At 51.8% G+C, this 17934-nt stretch overlaps 1 protein-coding gene across 1 annotated transcript in view; it reads left to right on the forward strand.

The window, feature by feature from the left end:
- Nucleotides 1-17934, forward strand: part of DISP3 (dispatched RND transporter family member 3) — a 46138-nt gene that overhangs the window by 17639 nt on the left and 10565 nt on the right. Inside the window, 10 exon segments of the mRNA XM_037729671.1 lie at nt 6143-6279; nt 6526-6660; nt 7177-7337; nt 8646-8785; nt 10599-10747; nt 10951-11112; nt 11895-12056; nt 14357-14470; nt 15637-15773; nt 17103-17287. Of these exon segments, the coding sequence (XP_037585599.1) occupies nt 6143-6279; nt 6526-6660; nt 7177-7337; nt 8646-8785; nt 10599-10747; nt 10951-11112; nt 11895-12056; nt 14357-14470; nt 15637-15773; nt 17103-17287 (1482 nt within the window).

Here is a 17934-nt window from a genome sequence, read left to right on the forward strand (position 1 = left end):
ATAGCCTGCAGATTTGTTTTGTAGTCTCTTCTTTCACTTGGTTTGGGATATGTGGTCCTGTCTATGGGTATACCTGGTAATTTTTATTTTTATCTTTTTGAGACAAGGTCTTACTCTTGTCATTAAGGCTGGAGTGCAGTGTCATGATCATAGCTCACTGCAGCCTCAAACTCCTGGGCTCAGGTAATCCTCTCATCTTAGCCTCCTGAGTAGCTAGGTCTATAAACATGTGCCACCATGCCCAGCTAGTTTTTTGGTTTTGTTTGAGACAAGGTTTCACTATGTTGCCCAGACTGGTCACAATTCCTGGCCTCAAGTGGTCCTCCCACCTCAGCCTCTCAAAGTGTAACTTTTATTAAGTGATGAACATTATGTGGAAAAAAAAAAAACACAGAGGTCCAAATGATGTGATTTCCTCCAGAGAAAGTTATCCTTCACTTCAAAAGGCACATAGAGTCGTGACTAATCACCTTAAACAGGCAGTGACCGCACTGAGGATGGTTTGCAATCCTGAAAAGTCTCAGTCTTCCTCTAGTTTGCCCTAGATTCTCTAGGATTTTCAGCTGAGAGCTTGGTGTATTCTGCAGCGTCCTTTTCCCTGATAGGTTGCAAACTCTAATATTAATTTTATCTCCCAAAGCTGCTAAAAAAATAAAAACAAAAACTCCACCCTGCTTTTTCGGAGGCTTTCTGCTGAGGTTTTGGCTTCAGGCCTCACACAGCCCCCGTCTTCAGCAGAAAGGCTGAGGGAAAACCTGGCCATGTTCTCTGCTGGTCTGCAAGTGTCTGCCCAAAGCTCTGCTGGCTCGTCTGACTCCCAGCCAAGTTTTTCAGCCTTCTGCCCAAGTTTAGAATCAGCAAATGCCTCCAGGGTAAAAATGGCTGTAGAAGGGCAACTTGCCTTCCCTAGGTTCTTTCCTTTCTGGAGTCTTAGCCCTCTAGTTCTGATTACTTCAGCAACTCTCTGCTGTCATCACAAATAATTTCTGAATTTTAGCAGACATTATAGTAGTTTTAGGTAAGATACTGGTCTTCCATAAGCTATTTCGTTCAACTTGAGAGTAAAAGTATGGGCATATGTCTTTTTGTAACCAGCATCTAGCACAGGACCCAGAACCTAGAAGTTACTCTATAAAAGCTATCCAAATTAATGTGTGAATGAATAAATGATTGATTTTCTAGCCTAATGAAAGCATAGCTAACCTATTTAATTCAACAAAGTAGATAATCCAGAGATTCTTTCAACTTGGCTTTTTAAAGTCCTGTTTATATTTTTAACAGCTTTATTGAGGTATAATTGACATACAACCAACTGCACATACTTTACCATTTAACTGGTTTTGACATGTGTATACACTGTGAAGCCCTCATCACCATCAACACAGTGAACACTAGTAGGGAACTGTAGTTCATGCCTATATTCCCGGCTACTTGGAAGGTTGAGGCAAGAGGATCCTTGAGGCCAGGAGTTTAAGACCAGCCAGGAAAACAGCAAGAGTTTGTCTCTAAAAACACACAAAAATTAGTCAGACATGGTGACACATGCCTGTAGTCCCCGCCACTGTGGCAGCTGAAGTGGGAGGATCCCTTGAGCCAAGGAATTTGAGGCTGCAGTGAGCTATGATTAGCTACAATTGAGCTATGATTAGCTACTTCTTTTTTCAGTTCCGTTAGTTTTTACTTGGTGTATTTTAAAGCTTTGTTATTAGCTGTAAAAACATTTAGGATTGTAGTTTGGTTGAGTTGATCCCTTTATCATTTTGAAATTATCTTCTTTGCTCTGAAATTTTCTTCATTTTTTAGTAATATAACCAATCCAGCTTGCTTTTGATCCATGTTAGCATGGTATATCATTTTCTATCCCTTTGCTTTTATCCTATTTGTGTCTTTATATTTAAAGTGGGTTTCTGGTAGCCAGCTAGGTCTTGATTTTTTTAAAGGTCTCTGATACTCTCTGACTTACTTGGAATGTTTACGCCATTTACAGTTAATGCAATTATTAATATGGTTAGATTTAAGTATATTTCACTCTGTTTGTCCCATATGCTGTTTGTTTTTCCTTTCCTCTATTTTGCCTTCTTTTGAGCTAATTGAATTTTTTAAATAATTCTATTGTATCGCCTTTGTTGGCTTTTATGCTGTAACTCTTTTAGTGGTTGCTTTAGAGTTTATAGCATACATCTTTAAATTATCACAGTGTATCTTCAAATGATATATCATTCCATATATAGTATAAGAGCTTTACAATAGTATACTTCCATTTTTTCCCTCCTGACCTTTATGTTATGTGGTTATACATTTTATTTTAATGTATATTATAAGCCCCACACTACATTATTTTTGTTTAAATGGTCAATTATCTTTTAAAGAGATTTAAATAAATAAGAAAATTGTATATATTTATTGGTGTCATTACCATCTTCAGTGCTTTTGGTTTCTTTATATAGATCCATATTTCCATGTGTTACCATTTTCCTTTTGCCTGAGGATTTCCTTTAACATCTCTCATAGGCTAAGCACAGTGGCTAATGCCTGTAATCCCACTTTGGGAGGCCAAAGCAGGAGGATTGCTTGAGGCGAGGGGTTCAAGACCAGCCTGGGCAACGTAATGAGACCACATCTGTATTAGTTCATTTTCACGCTGCTGATAAAGACATACCTTAAACTGGGAACAAAAAGAGGTTTAATTGAACTTACAGTTCCACATGGCTGGGGAAGCCTCAGAATCATGGCAGGAGGCAAAAGGCACTTCTGACATGGTGATGACAAGAGAAAATGAGGAAAAAGCAAAAGCAGAACCCCCTGATAAACCTTTCAGAGCTCATGAAACTTACTCACTATCACGAGAATAGCATGGGAAAGATGGGCCCCTTTGATTCAATTACTTCCCCTGGGTTCCTCCCATAACACATGGGAATTCTGGGAGATACAATTCAAGTTGAGATTTGAGTGGGGACACAGCCAAACCATATCATTTCACCCTGGCTCCTCCAAATATCCTGTCCTCACATTTCAAGACAAATCATACCTTCCCAACAGTTCCCCCAAAGTCTTAACTCATTTCAGGATTAACCCAAAAGTCTACAGTCTGAAGTCTCATCTGAGACAAGGCAAGTCCCTTCCGCCTATGAGCCTGTAAAATCAAAAACAATCTAGTTACTTCCTAGATACAATGGGGGTACAGGTATTGGGTAAATACAACTGTTCCAAATGGGAGAAATTAGCCAAAACAAAGAGGTTACAGAACCCACGCAAGTCTGAAATTCAGTGGGGCAGTCAAATTTTAAAGCTCCAAAATGATCTCCTTTGACTCCAGGTCTCAAATCCAGGTCATGCTGATGCAAGGTGGGTTTCCATGGTCTTGGGCAGCTCCGCCCCTGTGGCTTTGCAGGGTATGGCCTCCCTCCCAGCTGCTTTCATGGGCTGGCATTGAGTGTCTGCAGCTTTTCCAGGTGCACAGTGCAAGCTGTCAGTGAATCTACAGTTCTGGGGTCTGGAGGATGGTGGTCCTCTTCTCACAGCTCCACTAGGTGGTGCCCCAGTAGGGAATCTGTGGGGGCTCCAACACACATTTCCCTTCTGTACTGCCCTAGCACAGGTTCGCCATGAGGGCCCCGTCCCCGCGGCAAACTTTTTTCTGGTCATCCAGGTGTTTACATATACCTTCTGAAATGTAGGTGGAGGTTCCCAAATCTCAATTCTTGACTTTTTTGCACCTGCAGGCTCAACACCATGTGGAAGCTGCCAAAGCTTGGGGCATCCACTGTCTGAAGCCACAGCCTGAGCTGTACATTGACCCCTTTCAGCCACAACTGGAGTGGTTGAGACACAGGGCACCAAGTCCCTAGGCTACACACAGCATGGGGACCCTGGGCCTGGCCCACGAAACCATTTTTTCCTGCTGGGCCTCCAGGCCTGTGATGGGAGGGGCTGCCATGAAATTCTCTGAAATTTTCCATGTCAGAGAATGTTAATCCCCATGGTCTTGGGGGTTAACATTAGGCTTCTTGCTACTTATGCACATTTCTATAGCTGGCTTGAGTTTCTCCCCAGAAAATGGATTTTTCTTTTCTATTACATAGTCAGGCTACAGATTTTCCAAACTTTTATGCTCTGCTTCCCTTATAAAACTGAATGCCTTTAATAGCACCCAAGTCACATCTCGAATGCTTTGCTGCTTAGAAATTTCTCCTACCATATACCCTAAATCATCTCTCTCAAGTTCAAAGTTCCACAAAGATCTAGGGCAGGGGCAAAATGTTGTCAGTCTCTTTGCTAAAACATAACAAGGGTCACCTTCGCTCCAGTTCCCAACAAATTCCTCATCTCCATCTGAGACCACCTCAGCCTGAATTTTATTGTCCATATCTCTATCAGCATTTTGGGCAAAGCCATTCAACAAGTCTCTAGGAAGTTCCAAACTTTCCCACATTTTCCTGTCTTCTTCTGAGTCCTTTAAACTGTTCCAATCTCTGCCTGTTACCCAGTTCCAAAGTTGCTTCACATTTTCAGGTATCTGTTCAGCAACACCGCACTCTACTGGTACCAATTACTGTATTAGTTCATTTTAACAGTGCTGATAAAGACATACCTGAAACTGGGAACAAAAAGAGGTTTAATTGGACTTATAGTTCCACATGGCTGAGGAGGACTCAGAATCATGGCAGGAGGCAAAAGGCACTTCTTACATGGTGATGGCAAGAGAAAATGGGGAAAAAGCAAAAGCGGAAATCCCTGATAAACCCATCAGATCTCATGAGACTTATTCAATATCATGAGAATAGCATGGGAAAGACCAGCCCCGTAATTCAGTCACCTCCCCCTGTGTCTCTCCCACAACGTGGGAATTCTGGGAGATACAATTCAAATTGAGATTTGGGTGGGGACACCACCAAACCGTATCACCATCTGTATTGAAAAAAAAAAAAAATTGGCCAGGCATGGTGGCATGCACCTGTAGTCTAGCTACTCAAGAGGCTGAGGTGGGAGGACTGCTTGAGCCCAGGAGTTAGAGGCTATAGTGAGCTATGATCATGCCATTGCACTCCATCCTGGGTCACAAAGTGAGACCCTGACTCAAAAAAATATCTTTTAGTGCAGGTATACTGGAGATTAATTATTTCAGTTTTTGTTTATCTAAAAAAGTTTTCTGTTGTGCCTTTGTTTTTTGAAATGTATTTTTGCTGGGTATAGAATCCTGGGTTGACTTTTTTTCCATTACCTGCAAAGGATGTTGCTCCCCTGCCTTCTCGTGTGCCCTGTTTTTAATGAGAAGGCTGCTGCCAGCCTTGTCTTTGTTCCTCTGTGTCTTTTCCTCATGCTGCTTTTTAAGATTTTCTTTTGGTCACTATTTTTGAGCAATTTGGTTATGATGTGCACTGTAGCTTTTTTGCGCTTGGGGTTCATTGCTGAAGCTTCTTGTATCAGTGGGTTTATAGTTTTCAGCAAGCTTGGAAATTTTTCAGCCTCCTTTGGGGAGTCCAATAACCTATATTTTAGGCTGCACGGAGGACTGGAAACTCTCTCAAAGCAATAAGCCATTATATGCATAGGACTCATTTTGTTTCTCACCTCTCAGGGATCATCATCCTTGGTTGCCTTGTTTCATGTATTTTCTCACATTTTTGTTGGTTCCAGTGGGAAGACAAATATGGACGCCATCTTCTTACTACATCTTGGCCAGAAGCAGATGTCACTCATGTTTGTATTTGAAGACACAATTTGACCAGCCTGGTTATTTTTTTATAACTTGTGTTAAGCACACACTGAATAGCAGTGTAGAACTGAATATCTAGCAGCCAGTTTGAATTTAGAACTTGGCCATAGATACGGAGAATTGGAAGATGACATAGAAGCTGATTATAATTGATCATGATCTGCATACAGCAGTGGTTCTCAACCTTGACCCTACATTTGAATCACCTGGGAGAGTTAACGAGCCCTGATGATTCAGCCCCACCCCGGCAGTTCTGATAGAATTTGTCTGGAGTCTGGCCTTCCATCAGGATGATTGGAAGCCCCTAGGTGATTTTGATGTCCAGCCAAGGTACAAAGCCACAGGTAAAGTGGACAGCTCCTGATCCTCCTCCACGTGTTCACAGCCAGCTCTAATCCTCTTCCCGTCTTTCCTCCCTTCCCCCAGCAAAGTCCAGGTTCTCTATGGGGGGACAGACCTGTTTGACTATGAAGTGCGCAGGACGTTCAACAATGACATGCTCCTGGCCTTCATCAGCAGCAGCTGCATCGCTGCCCTGGTCTACGTCCTCACCTCCTGCTCAGGTAGGGCTTCTCTCAAGCCTACCCCCTCCTCCCCTCCTAGGGTGCTCCTAGAGCCTCCTGCTGCTGCCCTCTCTGGGCATGGAGAACTGAGATATCTAGCAGCTGTGCTGGGAACAGAGAGAGTGGTGAATGGTGTCCAGGGTTGTGGGGAAGAGGTGGGACCCAGGCGACGTCAGGGACACTAATGGGGCTTGTGTTCCATGAGGGTCCCCCAACCTTCTCCCTTGTGTCTCTTACCCTGCCCAGTGTTCCTGTCCTTCTTTGGGATTGCCAGCATTGGTCTTAGCTGCCTGGTGGCCCTCTTCCTGTACCACGTGGTCTTTGGTATACAGTACTTGGGCATCCTTAATGGGGTGGCCGCCTTCGTGATCGTGGGCATTGGTGAGTTGCCGCTGTTGCCATGGCAGTACACCTCCCACGTGGGAACTCTGCCCCACCCCCTTTCTCCCTGGATACAAAGCCTGGCTTCCATTGGGGCTCTACACAGCCCCACCGAGGCCTAGAGCCTTGGAGTGTGGGGTTAGAATATGGGTGGTGGGCGGATCCTTGGCATAGGGTGAGTGGAGAGAGCAGGAAGGTTTTGCTGGGCAGAGGTGAGGATGGTGGGAAAAGCCCAGGAAGTGTGGGAAGGAGGCCAGGATGTGGCAGAAGGCACCTACCTCTGGGTGAGGTTGGGGCCAAGGAGTGTGGTGTGTTGTGTGGGAGGGGCTTGAACTCTTGGTGGGAGGAGCCAGTCAGAGGGGTCTCTCCAAACTTGAAGCTGAGAAGCAGGACTCTCCTGCAGCCTGACCTCCCAGGAGGCCACTCAGACTTGGTCTAGGCCCAGGTTGGGCCCGATCCTGGAGATAGCAGAATGATCCTGGGCCTGCCCTCCTGGCCCAGGACTCCCTCCCACAGGTGTGGACGACGTCTTTGTGTTCATCAACACCTACCGCCAGGCCACCCATCTGGAAGACCCACAGCTGCGCATGATTCACACTGTCCAAACTGCAGGCAAGGCCACCTTCTTCACCTCCTTGACCACAGCTGCCGCCTATGCAGCGAACGTCTTCTCCCAGGTGTGGACCTGCCCTCCGTTCCTGTCCTGGCCTCCCCCTGCCCCCTGCGTGCACACCTAGGCCCTGGTCTCTGCCCTTTCCACCACCGCATGAGTGCCTGCATAGCCTTCACCTCAAGGTGTTTGCTCCATCTCTACAGTTCATTTTTGTCACAAATCACCCATTACCCAAATTTAACAAGTAGGAATATTATAATCATCCAGACGGCGTGTATCAGGGACACTCAGTAGTTCTAGCCCAGCCTCCACCCTGGAGGACATTTGACAGTTTCCAAAGCTCCTTCTCGTTTAATCTTCATCACCTGTGCTAATTGACAAAGGTACAATTACCATCCTGTTTTCCAAAAAAGAAACTTGGCCCCTGAGAGGCAAAGTGGCTTCTTTGGGGTCACACAGCAGATAAGTGAGAAGCCTGACCGAGTCCACAGCGATTCCCACCCCTGCCCCAACCCCTGCCCACCTTCAGCGGCATTTTCCTCCCTCGTGCTGACTTCCTCTCGCTGCCTCTGAGTGGGGCTTAGGAGAAGGCCTTGAACCCAGGCTGGGTCCTTGGTGTGGAAAGAGTGAATTGGCCCAAGTCTTTGAGAGACTTTACGACCTGAGCTGAGCAGTCCATCTGGAAATCAGTAGATGCTTTAGGATTATCTGGGTCCTTCTAGAGAATCACTTCCAGAAGGTAGGCAGAGCTGAGTTCAGCTTCTGCTGTGTGACCTGGGGCAGGCTGTGTGACCTCTCTGAGCCTGGCTTTCCTCATGTATGGATTATCAGGGGACTGATGTGCTAGAATGGCTGTGAAAGTGTTTCACAGAATGAAGGCTGCTGCCATGCTGGTTACAGCTTCCTTCCAACTGGCACCTCCCTGTGGTCCATCGTACTTCTGGAACATACCATCACTCCCAGTCCCCAGGGTCCCTGCCTCCATCATGTGGCAACATTCCCTCCCCCCAACTAGCACATGGCCTGTTCTAATGGGATGTGTCTTCCACTGTCCTCCATTCATTCCCATAATGACAGTTACTGAGCCCTGCTCTGTGCCAGGCATGTTCTAGGCGTGGGCTACAGATAGCCAAGAGCCTCCACTTGAGATGGGGCCCTTCCTGTGCTTCTGTGTCCCCCGACACCAGCCCTTGGCTCCTGGTTTCCTGCGAGGCTGGCGGCTGGAATTCTAGCAGCCTGGGCCGCCTCCTCCTCCTGCCTCAGCCTGGGAGGGATCTGAGGTCCTGAGTGTCTCTCCGGCTGCAGGGGCACCCAGGCCCCCTGATTCCAGGTCCAACCAGCCCCACATCCTTCTCTTCCTTTCCATCACCAGATCCCAGCCGTCCATGACTTCGGCCTGTTCATGTCTCTCATCGTGTCCTGCTGCTGGCTGGCCGTGCTTGTCACCATGCCTGCAGCTCTGGGCCTCTGGAGCCTCTACCTGGCACCACTGGAGAGCTCCTGCCAGACCAGGTAAGTCAGGCGGGGCTTCTTCCCACAGCAGGGTATCTGCAATAGGGCTCTGTGAGCTGCTCAGCGCACCACCCTCTCTTCCAAAAGCCTTCTGTGTGCCCAGTCGTCTGTAGGCGGGGAACAGGGAGGAGAAGATACTTCCGTCCAATAATTGCAATTTGTGATCACCAGTGTCACCAGGAAGTGAGCAAACACTTTTGTCCATGATCTTATGACATGACCATTCACTCCCCAAAGTACCCTGGGAGCTGGGTTCTCTTGCTGTGCCCATTTTACAGATGAGAAAACAATGGCTCAGGGAGGTTGGACACCTTTTTCAAGGTCACCCATTTAGTGGGCAGTAGAGCCTGGATTTAAACCCAAGAATGTCTGCCTCCAGATCCCATGTTCTTAGGTCCCATGTTGAATGTCCTCTGGTTCTCGTCTGTAGACGTAGTGAGCCGTGTGCAGAGCTGAACGGGTCAGTTCAGAGTTGCTGCTGGAGGTTTAGGGGGAAAGGTCTCGTGGGCCTTGTGGTCGGGAAAGATGGAGGGGCATGGCGGTGGAGCTGGGGCATGGCGGTGGAGCTGAGTCAGGCCTGGGTGGCTGCCTGAGGTTGAGAGAATGGAGAGATGAGAGGGTCTCTGGGCTTGGAATAGAGCCACTCATTGTAAAAAAGGCCTTAGTCTTTCTAGATTAAAAAAAAAAGAAAAGCCTTGGTCAGTGGTGTTCAGAGACCCATGACAATGTCCACTTGCACATGGTGAGCCCTGGAGGGGCTGGAGAGAGAGAAGGGCGCAGCGAGGAGCTTAGACTTGGGCCTGAGATGGACTCCTGAGCTCTCCCACTCACACCCTCTTCCTTCAGGACCCTGCTGTGGTGGCACGGGTTGGGCACTGCCCACCGGTGCCCTGGCTAAGCTCTGTTCTCTGTACCATTGGCGTTCAGATTTGACTGTTTTCCATGACAGTTTCATGACATAGAACCAGTGTTGTGGGGAAAGGGCACCTTTTTCTACTCTTTACAGAGATGCCAAATAAGCCCACTGCCCCTGCCCCCCAGTCTGGGGCTGTCCCCCAGTAGTCCTACTGGGCGCAGTCATCTTTGGAGTCAGTCAGACGTGGGCTCCAAGCCCAGCCTCCTCCCTTGGCAGCCGTGGAATCCTGGGCAGGTGACTTCACTTCTGTGCGTCTGTTTCTTTTTCTTCGAAGCAGTTGTGATTCCTGTGTGTGAGTCCCGTGAGGATTAATTGAGATCATCTACTCAGGGCTCCCAGCTTGCTGCTGGCACCTGGCAGTGGTATTAGCCACACACACAGTGCTCGTATCAACCATGAGGATTATTCTTGTGCCAGGTCTGTAGGGTGAGCCTTGTCTCTCATGCGTTAACTCCAGCTGAGACCTCGGCCACACAGATATACCCTTAGCTGCCCTCTTCCTCCTCCTCCTCCTCCTTCTCCTCTCTTCCTCTCTTCCTGTCTTCCTCTTCCTCCTCCTCCTCCTGGCTCCCCTGAGTATTAAGTTGGTGGCAGAGGCCCTGGGCCACACCAGCAGAAGAATGAGGCCCTGATTTGATCACCTTAGTGCCTGGGCCACTGTGTGTCGTCATCCGGGGTAATGTCTGCTGTCACCATTTGTCCCTCTGGAGGAAGACTGGCACCTGAGGGCCCTGGGGTAGTTGGTACTAGAAAGAAACCAAGTGACCAGCTCCCAAAAGTCTGCGGTGTGCATCCCGTGTGTGACATCAGCAGCACTGTGATACCTGGGTTCATCTGATCCCGAAGGATCCTGCCTCACCCCCTCTGGCTCACCCCTGTCCCCTACTCTCTCCACAGCTGCCACCAGAATTGCGGCCGCAAGAGCTCCCTGCACTTCCCTGGAGTCATGTTTGCAGCTCCCGAGCAGGCTGGCAGCAGCCCCGCCCAGGGCCCCATGCCCTACCTGGATGATGACATCCCCTTGCTGGAAGTCGAGGAAGAGCCAGGTGAGAGCTGGCATGGGCCTGCCCTGCTCACCCCAGCCAGACCCAGTGCTGCCTCTGCCAGGGAATTAACGCTTGACAAGTTGGTCCTGAGGCAGGGGGCTGGACAGGATGGCCTGGGAGGTTCCTCACCAAGCATCTGGGCTTCCCTGGAAGCGAGCGTGGACTACAGTGGGCTTTGACGGGTCTCTGCTCTGCGCTGGCAGTGTCACTGGAACTGGGAGACGTGTCCCTGGTGTCCGTGTCCCCCGAGGGTCTACAGCCAGCCTCCAACACGGGCAGCCGCGGCCAGCTCATTGCACAGCTGCAGGAGCTGCTACACCACTGGGTCCTGTGGTCAGCCGTCAAGAGCCGCTGGGTGATCGTGGGTAAGTGGGCCCTCCGCCCCTGCCCCCACCCTGCAGTTCCACCCCCAAAACACAGGCACTGGGAGCCCACCCCCTCTCACAGATACACCAGGGTCAGAGGCCTGGGCTGGAGTCTCTCCTTCTCCAACCCCCTCCTTCCTGTGTAGAATGAAGCTGGTCCCACAGCAGCGGTTGCTCATTGGCCCCTGCTATGTGCCAGCCTCACACTGGGCAGCAGCATAGAGCACGCGGGCCCTGGAGTTAGATCCACTTGAGCCTGGGTCCCAGTTTGGCCTCATCCTAGCTGTGTGACTTTGGCTATTCCAGTCCCCGTAGCGCTCAGTTCTGTAATTGAGGATGAGAAGCGTGGCTAGGAAGGCAGCTGTGATTTGAGAGTGTGTAAAGACCTCAGCCCAGCGCGTGGCATACAGTGAGTGCTCGGTGAATGTGAAGTGCTGTTATCACTGTCTTCAACGGTATTTCAGAGTTGTGTGAGATCAAGTAGTGCCCCAGCTATTCATAAACTATGAGGTGCTCTGAGGTGGTGGCTGCTTCTTGTCCAGGAGTGTCAGATTATAGCTTATAGTCACACCCCAGGGGACACCACAAAGCATCTGATCCCTAGCCCTGGAGGACCATCCCCAGGAAGCTTTTCCCATGGGCTGGCACGCAGGGCCTTCCCCCACTCCCTTAGGACACCCCGGCTCCCACAACCAGAGCAGCTGTCTCCCAGCGCTCGGGAGCCCGCTGGGAATGCACCAGCTGGGCCCAGCCCCGCCTGGTGTAGTGCCCTTTCGTCACAGGGCTGTTCGTCTCCATCCTCATCCTGTCCCTGGTGTTCGCCAGCCGGCTCCGCCCTGCCAGCCGGGCCCCTCTGCTCTTCCGGCCCGATACCAACATCCAGGTGCTGCTGGACCTCAAGTACAACCTGAGCGCCGAGGGCATCTCCTGCATCACCTGTTCAGGTGAGGTGTACCTGCCCTCTTGGGTGTCCAGGTCTCAAAGGCTGTTGATCTGAGAGATGCAGCATCTGGGCTCCCCATTGATGCCTGACCTCAGGCAAGTCCCACTCACCTCTGAGCCCCCATGTTCCCACAGTTCATTCCATAGATGCTTTCGGGGTACCTGCTGGGTGCTGGCTCTGGGGAGTGTGGTGGGTGGGAGGCATAGGCCTCCCAAGCTCAGGAAGTCCACATTCCAGCTCGAGGGACTGGTCACTGTAATAGTAGATCTGAGCTTTGGTGGAGGAAGAATAGGGAGTCTTAGAGACCCACATCATGGAAGGCTTCCTGGAGGACGTAACATCTAAGCCAAAACTCACAATAATGGGAAGGAGTTAGCCAGACCCGGAGGGGAGAGGAGGGAAGAGTTGGGGTTAGCCAGGCTGGGAGGGGAGAGAAGGAAAGAGGAGGTATTAACCAGGATAGAAGGGGAGAGGAGGAAAGAGGAGGTATTAACCAGGATAGAAGGGGAGAGGAGGAAAGAGGAGGGGTTAACCAGGCTAGGAGGGGAGAGGAGGAAAGGGGTGGGGTTAGCCAGGCTGGGAGGGGAGAGGAGGGAAGAGGAGGGGTTAACCAGGCTAGGAGGGGAGAGGAGGAAAGGGGTGGGTTAGCCAGTCAGGAAGGGGAGAGGAGGGAAGGGGTGGGGTTAGCCAGGCAGTGAGGGGAGAGGAGGGAAGGGGTGGGGTTAGCCAGGCAGTAGGGGGAGAGGAGGGAGGAGCCTAGGCAGAGGAGAGCCGCAGTGGTGGGAAGACCGAGACCATGTTTGAGAGAGGCAGTTGCAGGAGCTAAGGCTGCCAGCTGGTGGGCTGGGCCAGGGCAGGGGGGCGGAAGTGAGGGTTCTGGATTTTATTCTGATCGTCACTGGAGACTAGTCATGGAGTTTAAGTGGAGAAGCGGGGTGATGGAGTCCCCCAGGTGCTGTATGGAGTGGATTGGGGCACTGGGTGGAGGCTGGGTAGGAGGCTGATGCGGTATTCTAGGTGAGAGACGGTGGCGCTGGGAGCAGCGTGCTGATGGCAGCCGTGGTGGAGTCCAGAGGTTTTTAGGAGGTGGTTTCCACAGGACTTGGTGATGGCATGGGAGCCGGGAATGAGCAAGGGGGGGAGATAGAGATGGCTCCCTGATTCTGAGGTAGCTGGTCCAGGCCGAATTTTACAGAGGGGGAGTAGAGTGGGGGCAGGCGAAATCAACCCAAGATCGTCCGGCTTTGCCAGGGCAGTTAGAAACCAAATGAGAAGACGCCTGGGTGAGTGCTTCCAGCTCCCGGGAGCAGGTCCGCTGGCTGCTGTAATTACCTTTTTGGGCGGTGTTCAGATTAACCTGGCCCTCCCCTTGGTAATGGCAGCCAAATGCATGATCATCCACCGCAGCTCCGAGAGGCACCGGGGGAGCCCCTCGAACCTTGGGGCCAGCCTCGGCCATGTCCCCAGCTCCTCCCCACTGCCAGGACGTGGCCTTACACTCCATCACTGCCACCACAGGCTTCCTGCCTGCTCAAAGGGCCTGCTCCCCTTCCACAGATAGACAAACCCCAAACTCCTCAACAACATCTAGGGCCAGAACCCCACCCACAGCCCAGCCCCTGCCCCCTGTACCTCCTCCTCTGGAACGGCCTCTTGGAGAGACCCCTCCGAGTACAGCAGAATGCTTCAGCTTTACAAAGGGCAGGGGAGGCCAGACCCAAACAGGGCTGAGGTCACTCCCTGGGCAGGTCTCTCCACCTCTGCTTTCCACTCGGTCAAGTGGGGTTCCCGGAACTGCCGCAGGATGGCTGTGAGGATTAAAACTTTGAAGGTGTAGTTTCTCTCATTTCTAATTAAAAAAACTCAAAAGGCTAACGTACAGCACTTGAGGCAAGACAGGAATGTATGTCTCCCATCATGTCCACCAGCTGATGACCTGGGCTTTAGTCACGCCTGTCAATTGGGTGCAGAGGATGTGACATCCCATCCCTGAGGGAAGTGTGGCATCATCCCTACCCAACAGAGGGCAGAGTGGCACAGAGAGGGAGAGCAGGGGCGGTTCAGTGTTTTTCTCTGGGCAGGCTGATGGTGCCTTTCTCTGGGCCTAAAATTTTTATAAATTCAGTATTTGAGTTTTTTAAAAGTTGTTCCTAGTTTCTTTCTGACCCCTGACCCCCCCCCCACCCCCTCCAGTCCCTGGGCCTCAATTCCTGAGACTGTCTTAGATCCCAGTCTCTTCCCTCTTCCCATCGGGCCCAGCCTTGGATGCTCTGCTGTCATTGACGTGGCGTTGGGGGGCAGGTCTGTTCCAGGAGAAGCCTCACAGCCTGCAGAGCAACATCCGGACGTCCCTGGAGAAGAAGAGGCGAGGCTCAGGGGTCTCCTGGGCCAGCCGGCCTGAGGCTACCCTGCAGGGTGAGCACTGGGGGTGGGAGTGTGGGGAAATCCTCCCTGGTGCTAGGGTTGGGGGCTCTGTGAGAGGAGCAGATAAAATTCCTTCTGGATTCTCCTGCAAGAAGAACGTGAGTTCCTAGTCACTGCAGAGGAGCTGCGGAAGGGGGGTGAATTTGGGGCCCTCACCCACCATCCTCCCAAGACAGTAGGCTCCCCTGACACCCTGGTCTGTGGTGCTCCCCAAGCCCTCCCTGTGCACCAGAGCCATCTCCTGAGTGTCGGGGGGTGGGGGGAGTGGTGGGCATCCCGGGCCCTGCACACTGGCTTATCCCTACTGGAGTCTCCCTCAGAGGTGGGTGCTGGGACAAGGGTACTGGAGGAATGGAGGGAACTCTGTCCATCCCTATCACCCTATGGCACCGTCACCACTTCTGCCTAACCACTGTCATTCCCAGTGCCAGCCCTGTATCATCACTGGCGCACCTTCACCATGGAACCCTCCATCACTGTCACTTGGGCCACCCATCCCAATGACTACCACCTCCCCCACCGTCCCTCCCACCCCATCCTGGTGCCCACCTCCACCACCATCCCTGCCACCCCATCCAGTGCTCATCACCTCCCCACCATTCCTTCCACCCCATCCAGTGTCCACCACCTCCCCCACCATCCCTGCCACCCCATCTGTGTGCCCATCACCTCCCTCACCATCCCTCCCACCCTGTCCATGTGCCCATCACCTCCCCACCATTCCTCCCACCCCATCCCAATGTCCACCTCCCCCACCATCCCTGCCACCCCATCTGTGTGCCCATCACCTCCCTCACCATCCCTGCCACCCCATCCAGTGCCCACCTCCCTCACCATCCCTGCCACCCCATCCAGTGCCCACCTCCCCCACCATCCCTGCCACCCCATCCAGTGTCTACCACCTTCCCCACCATCCCCATCTGTGTGCCCATCACCTCCCTCACCATCCCTCCCACCCCGTCCATGTGCCCATCACCTCCTCCACTATCATTGCCACGAACCTGGTCCAGTAGAGAGGGGCACAGTCAGCATTGGAGATAAGCCCAAGGCCAGGACTCAGCTCTTTAGTCAACAGGGCTGAGGGTGTCCTGCTTTAGGGTCAGGATAAGTCAGTGAAGGTCAAGTCCGCCCCTCTGACATCCCTCATTTGTCCATAGATTTCCTGGGCACTGTGTACATCTCTAAAGTGAAGAGTAAAGGCCACCCTGCTGTCTACAGGCTCTCCCTCAATGCCAGCCTGCCTGCCCCTTGGCAAGCTGTTTCGCCTGGGGATGGAGAGGTGCCCTTCTTCCAGGTGAGCCTGGGCTGTCGTGAAGCGAGCCACCACCACTGGGGGTAGGGGGCCCTGAGGGCAACACTATGGGCACTGGCCATATAGGGAGGGAGACACAGCTTTGAGGATGAGGACCCCCCACACACCAGTCATGTCTGTGACAGGGACCTGCTGAGTAGTAGCAGCGTGGGCTTCTGAGTCAGCCAGGCCTGGATTCAAATCCTCGCTCTGCCATTTATTAACTGTGTGTCTTTGAGCAGATTACTTACTCTCTCTGAGCCTCACTTTCCTCATCTGTAACATGGGGATGTGACAAGCACCAGCCAGCGTTGTTGGAGGTGTGTGAGGTGAGGCGTGTGCAGTGCAGAACGCCTGGGTGCAGTCCCTGCTTGGCAGTGGCAGCCAGGAATCTTGCTGTCCTTGGCAGCTGCTCCAGCACTGCAGAAAGGAGTCCCCGAGCACAGACCTGAGTCTTCCCCTTCATGGGGGTCATTTGTGTTTCTTCCTTTTTTTTTTTTTTTTTGGAGTGGCGAGGACAGGGGCTTGCTCTGTCACCAGGCTGGGGTGCAGTGGCATGATCATAGCTCACTGCAGGCTCGACCTCCTGGGCTCAAGGGATCCTCTCTTATCAGCCTCCTGAGTAGCTACAGCCACCAGCACACACCACCATACCAGCTACTTTTGTTTTTTTATTTTTTGTAGAGACAGGGTCTCTCTGTGTTGCCCAGGCTCATTTGTGTTTCTTTAACATGGTACACCCTCCATGGTGACAGGGACACGTGCCAATTCCTTTGTTCAGGGTTTATATTTTCATTTGAAAGATGCGGTCTCTAAGGCATTTTCTGCCTCTGAGCCTTTGCACGTGCTGTTCCTACTGCCTGAAAAGCTTTTCCTTTGGTTTCATACGTGGCTGACTCTTTGGTGCTCGTTGAGGTCTCGGCATGCCTGTCGGGCCCCACACAGTCCTGCCTCAGCACCTTTCTCGCCTTGTCCTCCTCTCCCTGCCATCTGTCCTGTCTTATCTTCCTTGTTCTTGGGAGCCATCATCATTGCCAGCTCCATGAGGGCAGGGACCGTGCCCATCAGAGCCTGGCACAGTTCCTGGCATGGGACAGACAGTGAGCAATTGTTGAAGGAAGACATGAGGCTCAGAGAGGGGGAAGGGATTTGCCCAAGTGCCGAGTTCAAACCCAGGCCTCCCAAGCCTCTGCCCAGGGCTCTGTCCCCGATTCTGAGGACATGGACAGGGTGAACTATGCTGAGATGGGAGGGGACGGAGCCTGAGGCCGGGCCCAGGCCGAGGCAGCCCCCCCGAGTCATGTGTCTTGTCTCTGTCAACCCACTGCTTAGGTGTATAGAGCGCCTTTTGGTAACTTCACCAGGAAGCTGACCGCTTGTATGTCTACAGTAGGGCTGCTCCAGGCGGCGAGCCCCTCCTGCAAGTGGATGCTGACGACCTTGGCCTGTGATGCCAAGCGGGGCTGGAAGTTTGACTTCAGCTTCTACGTGGCCACCAAGGAGCAGCAGCACACCCGGTAACAGAGCCTAGCAGACAAGCCGGTGCCCACCAGCCCCGCTGCTTCTTTGCCCTTTTCTCATTTTTCTCTCTCTCTTCACATGAGGCATGCCAGCTGGAGGCCCCCTCACTTTTTTTTTTTTTCTGAGATGGAGTCTCACTCTGTTGCCCTGGCTGGAGTGCTGTGGTGCGATCTTGGCTCGCTGTGTAACCTCTGCCTCCCAGGTTCAAGTGATTCTTCTGCCTCAGCCTCCTGAGTAGCTGGGATTACAGGCGTGCACCACCACACCTGCCTAATTTTTGTATTTTTAGTAGAGATGGGGTTTTGCCATGTTGGCCAGGCTGATCTCAAACTCCTGAACTCAGGTGATTCACCTGCCTTGGCCTCCCCAAGTGCTGGGATTACAGGCATGAGCCACTGCACCCGGCCCTGAGGGAGGCCAGCAGTCCCCTTTAAGAAACTGCCACCCATTTCCACACACCTGCTCAGATGGGTCTCTTCCCAGGGCTGGATAGTAGAGAACACTGGAAAGATGACAGGCCAGGGAGCTGCGCCCCCTCTTTATAGCTCCTCAGGGGTTACAGAGGCCACCTGCTGTCCCTCTAGCACACCCTCTGCCTAGAATGCTTTTCCCCAGCTCCTCACGTGCGAGACAATTTCTCAAG

This window comes from Cebus imitator, unplaced genomic scaffold (genome assembly GCF_001604975.1).
Source record: "Cebus imitator isolate Cc_AM_T3 unplaced genomic scaffold, Cebus_imitator-1.0 Scaffold15, whole genome shotgun sequence".
Taxonomy (NCBI): Eukaryota; Metazoa; Chordata; class Mammalia; order Primates; family Cebidae; genus Cebus; species Cebus imitator.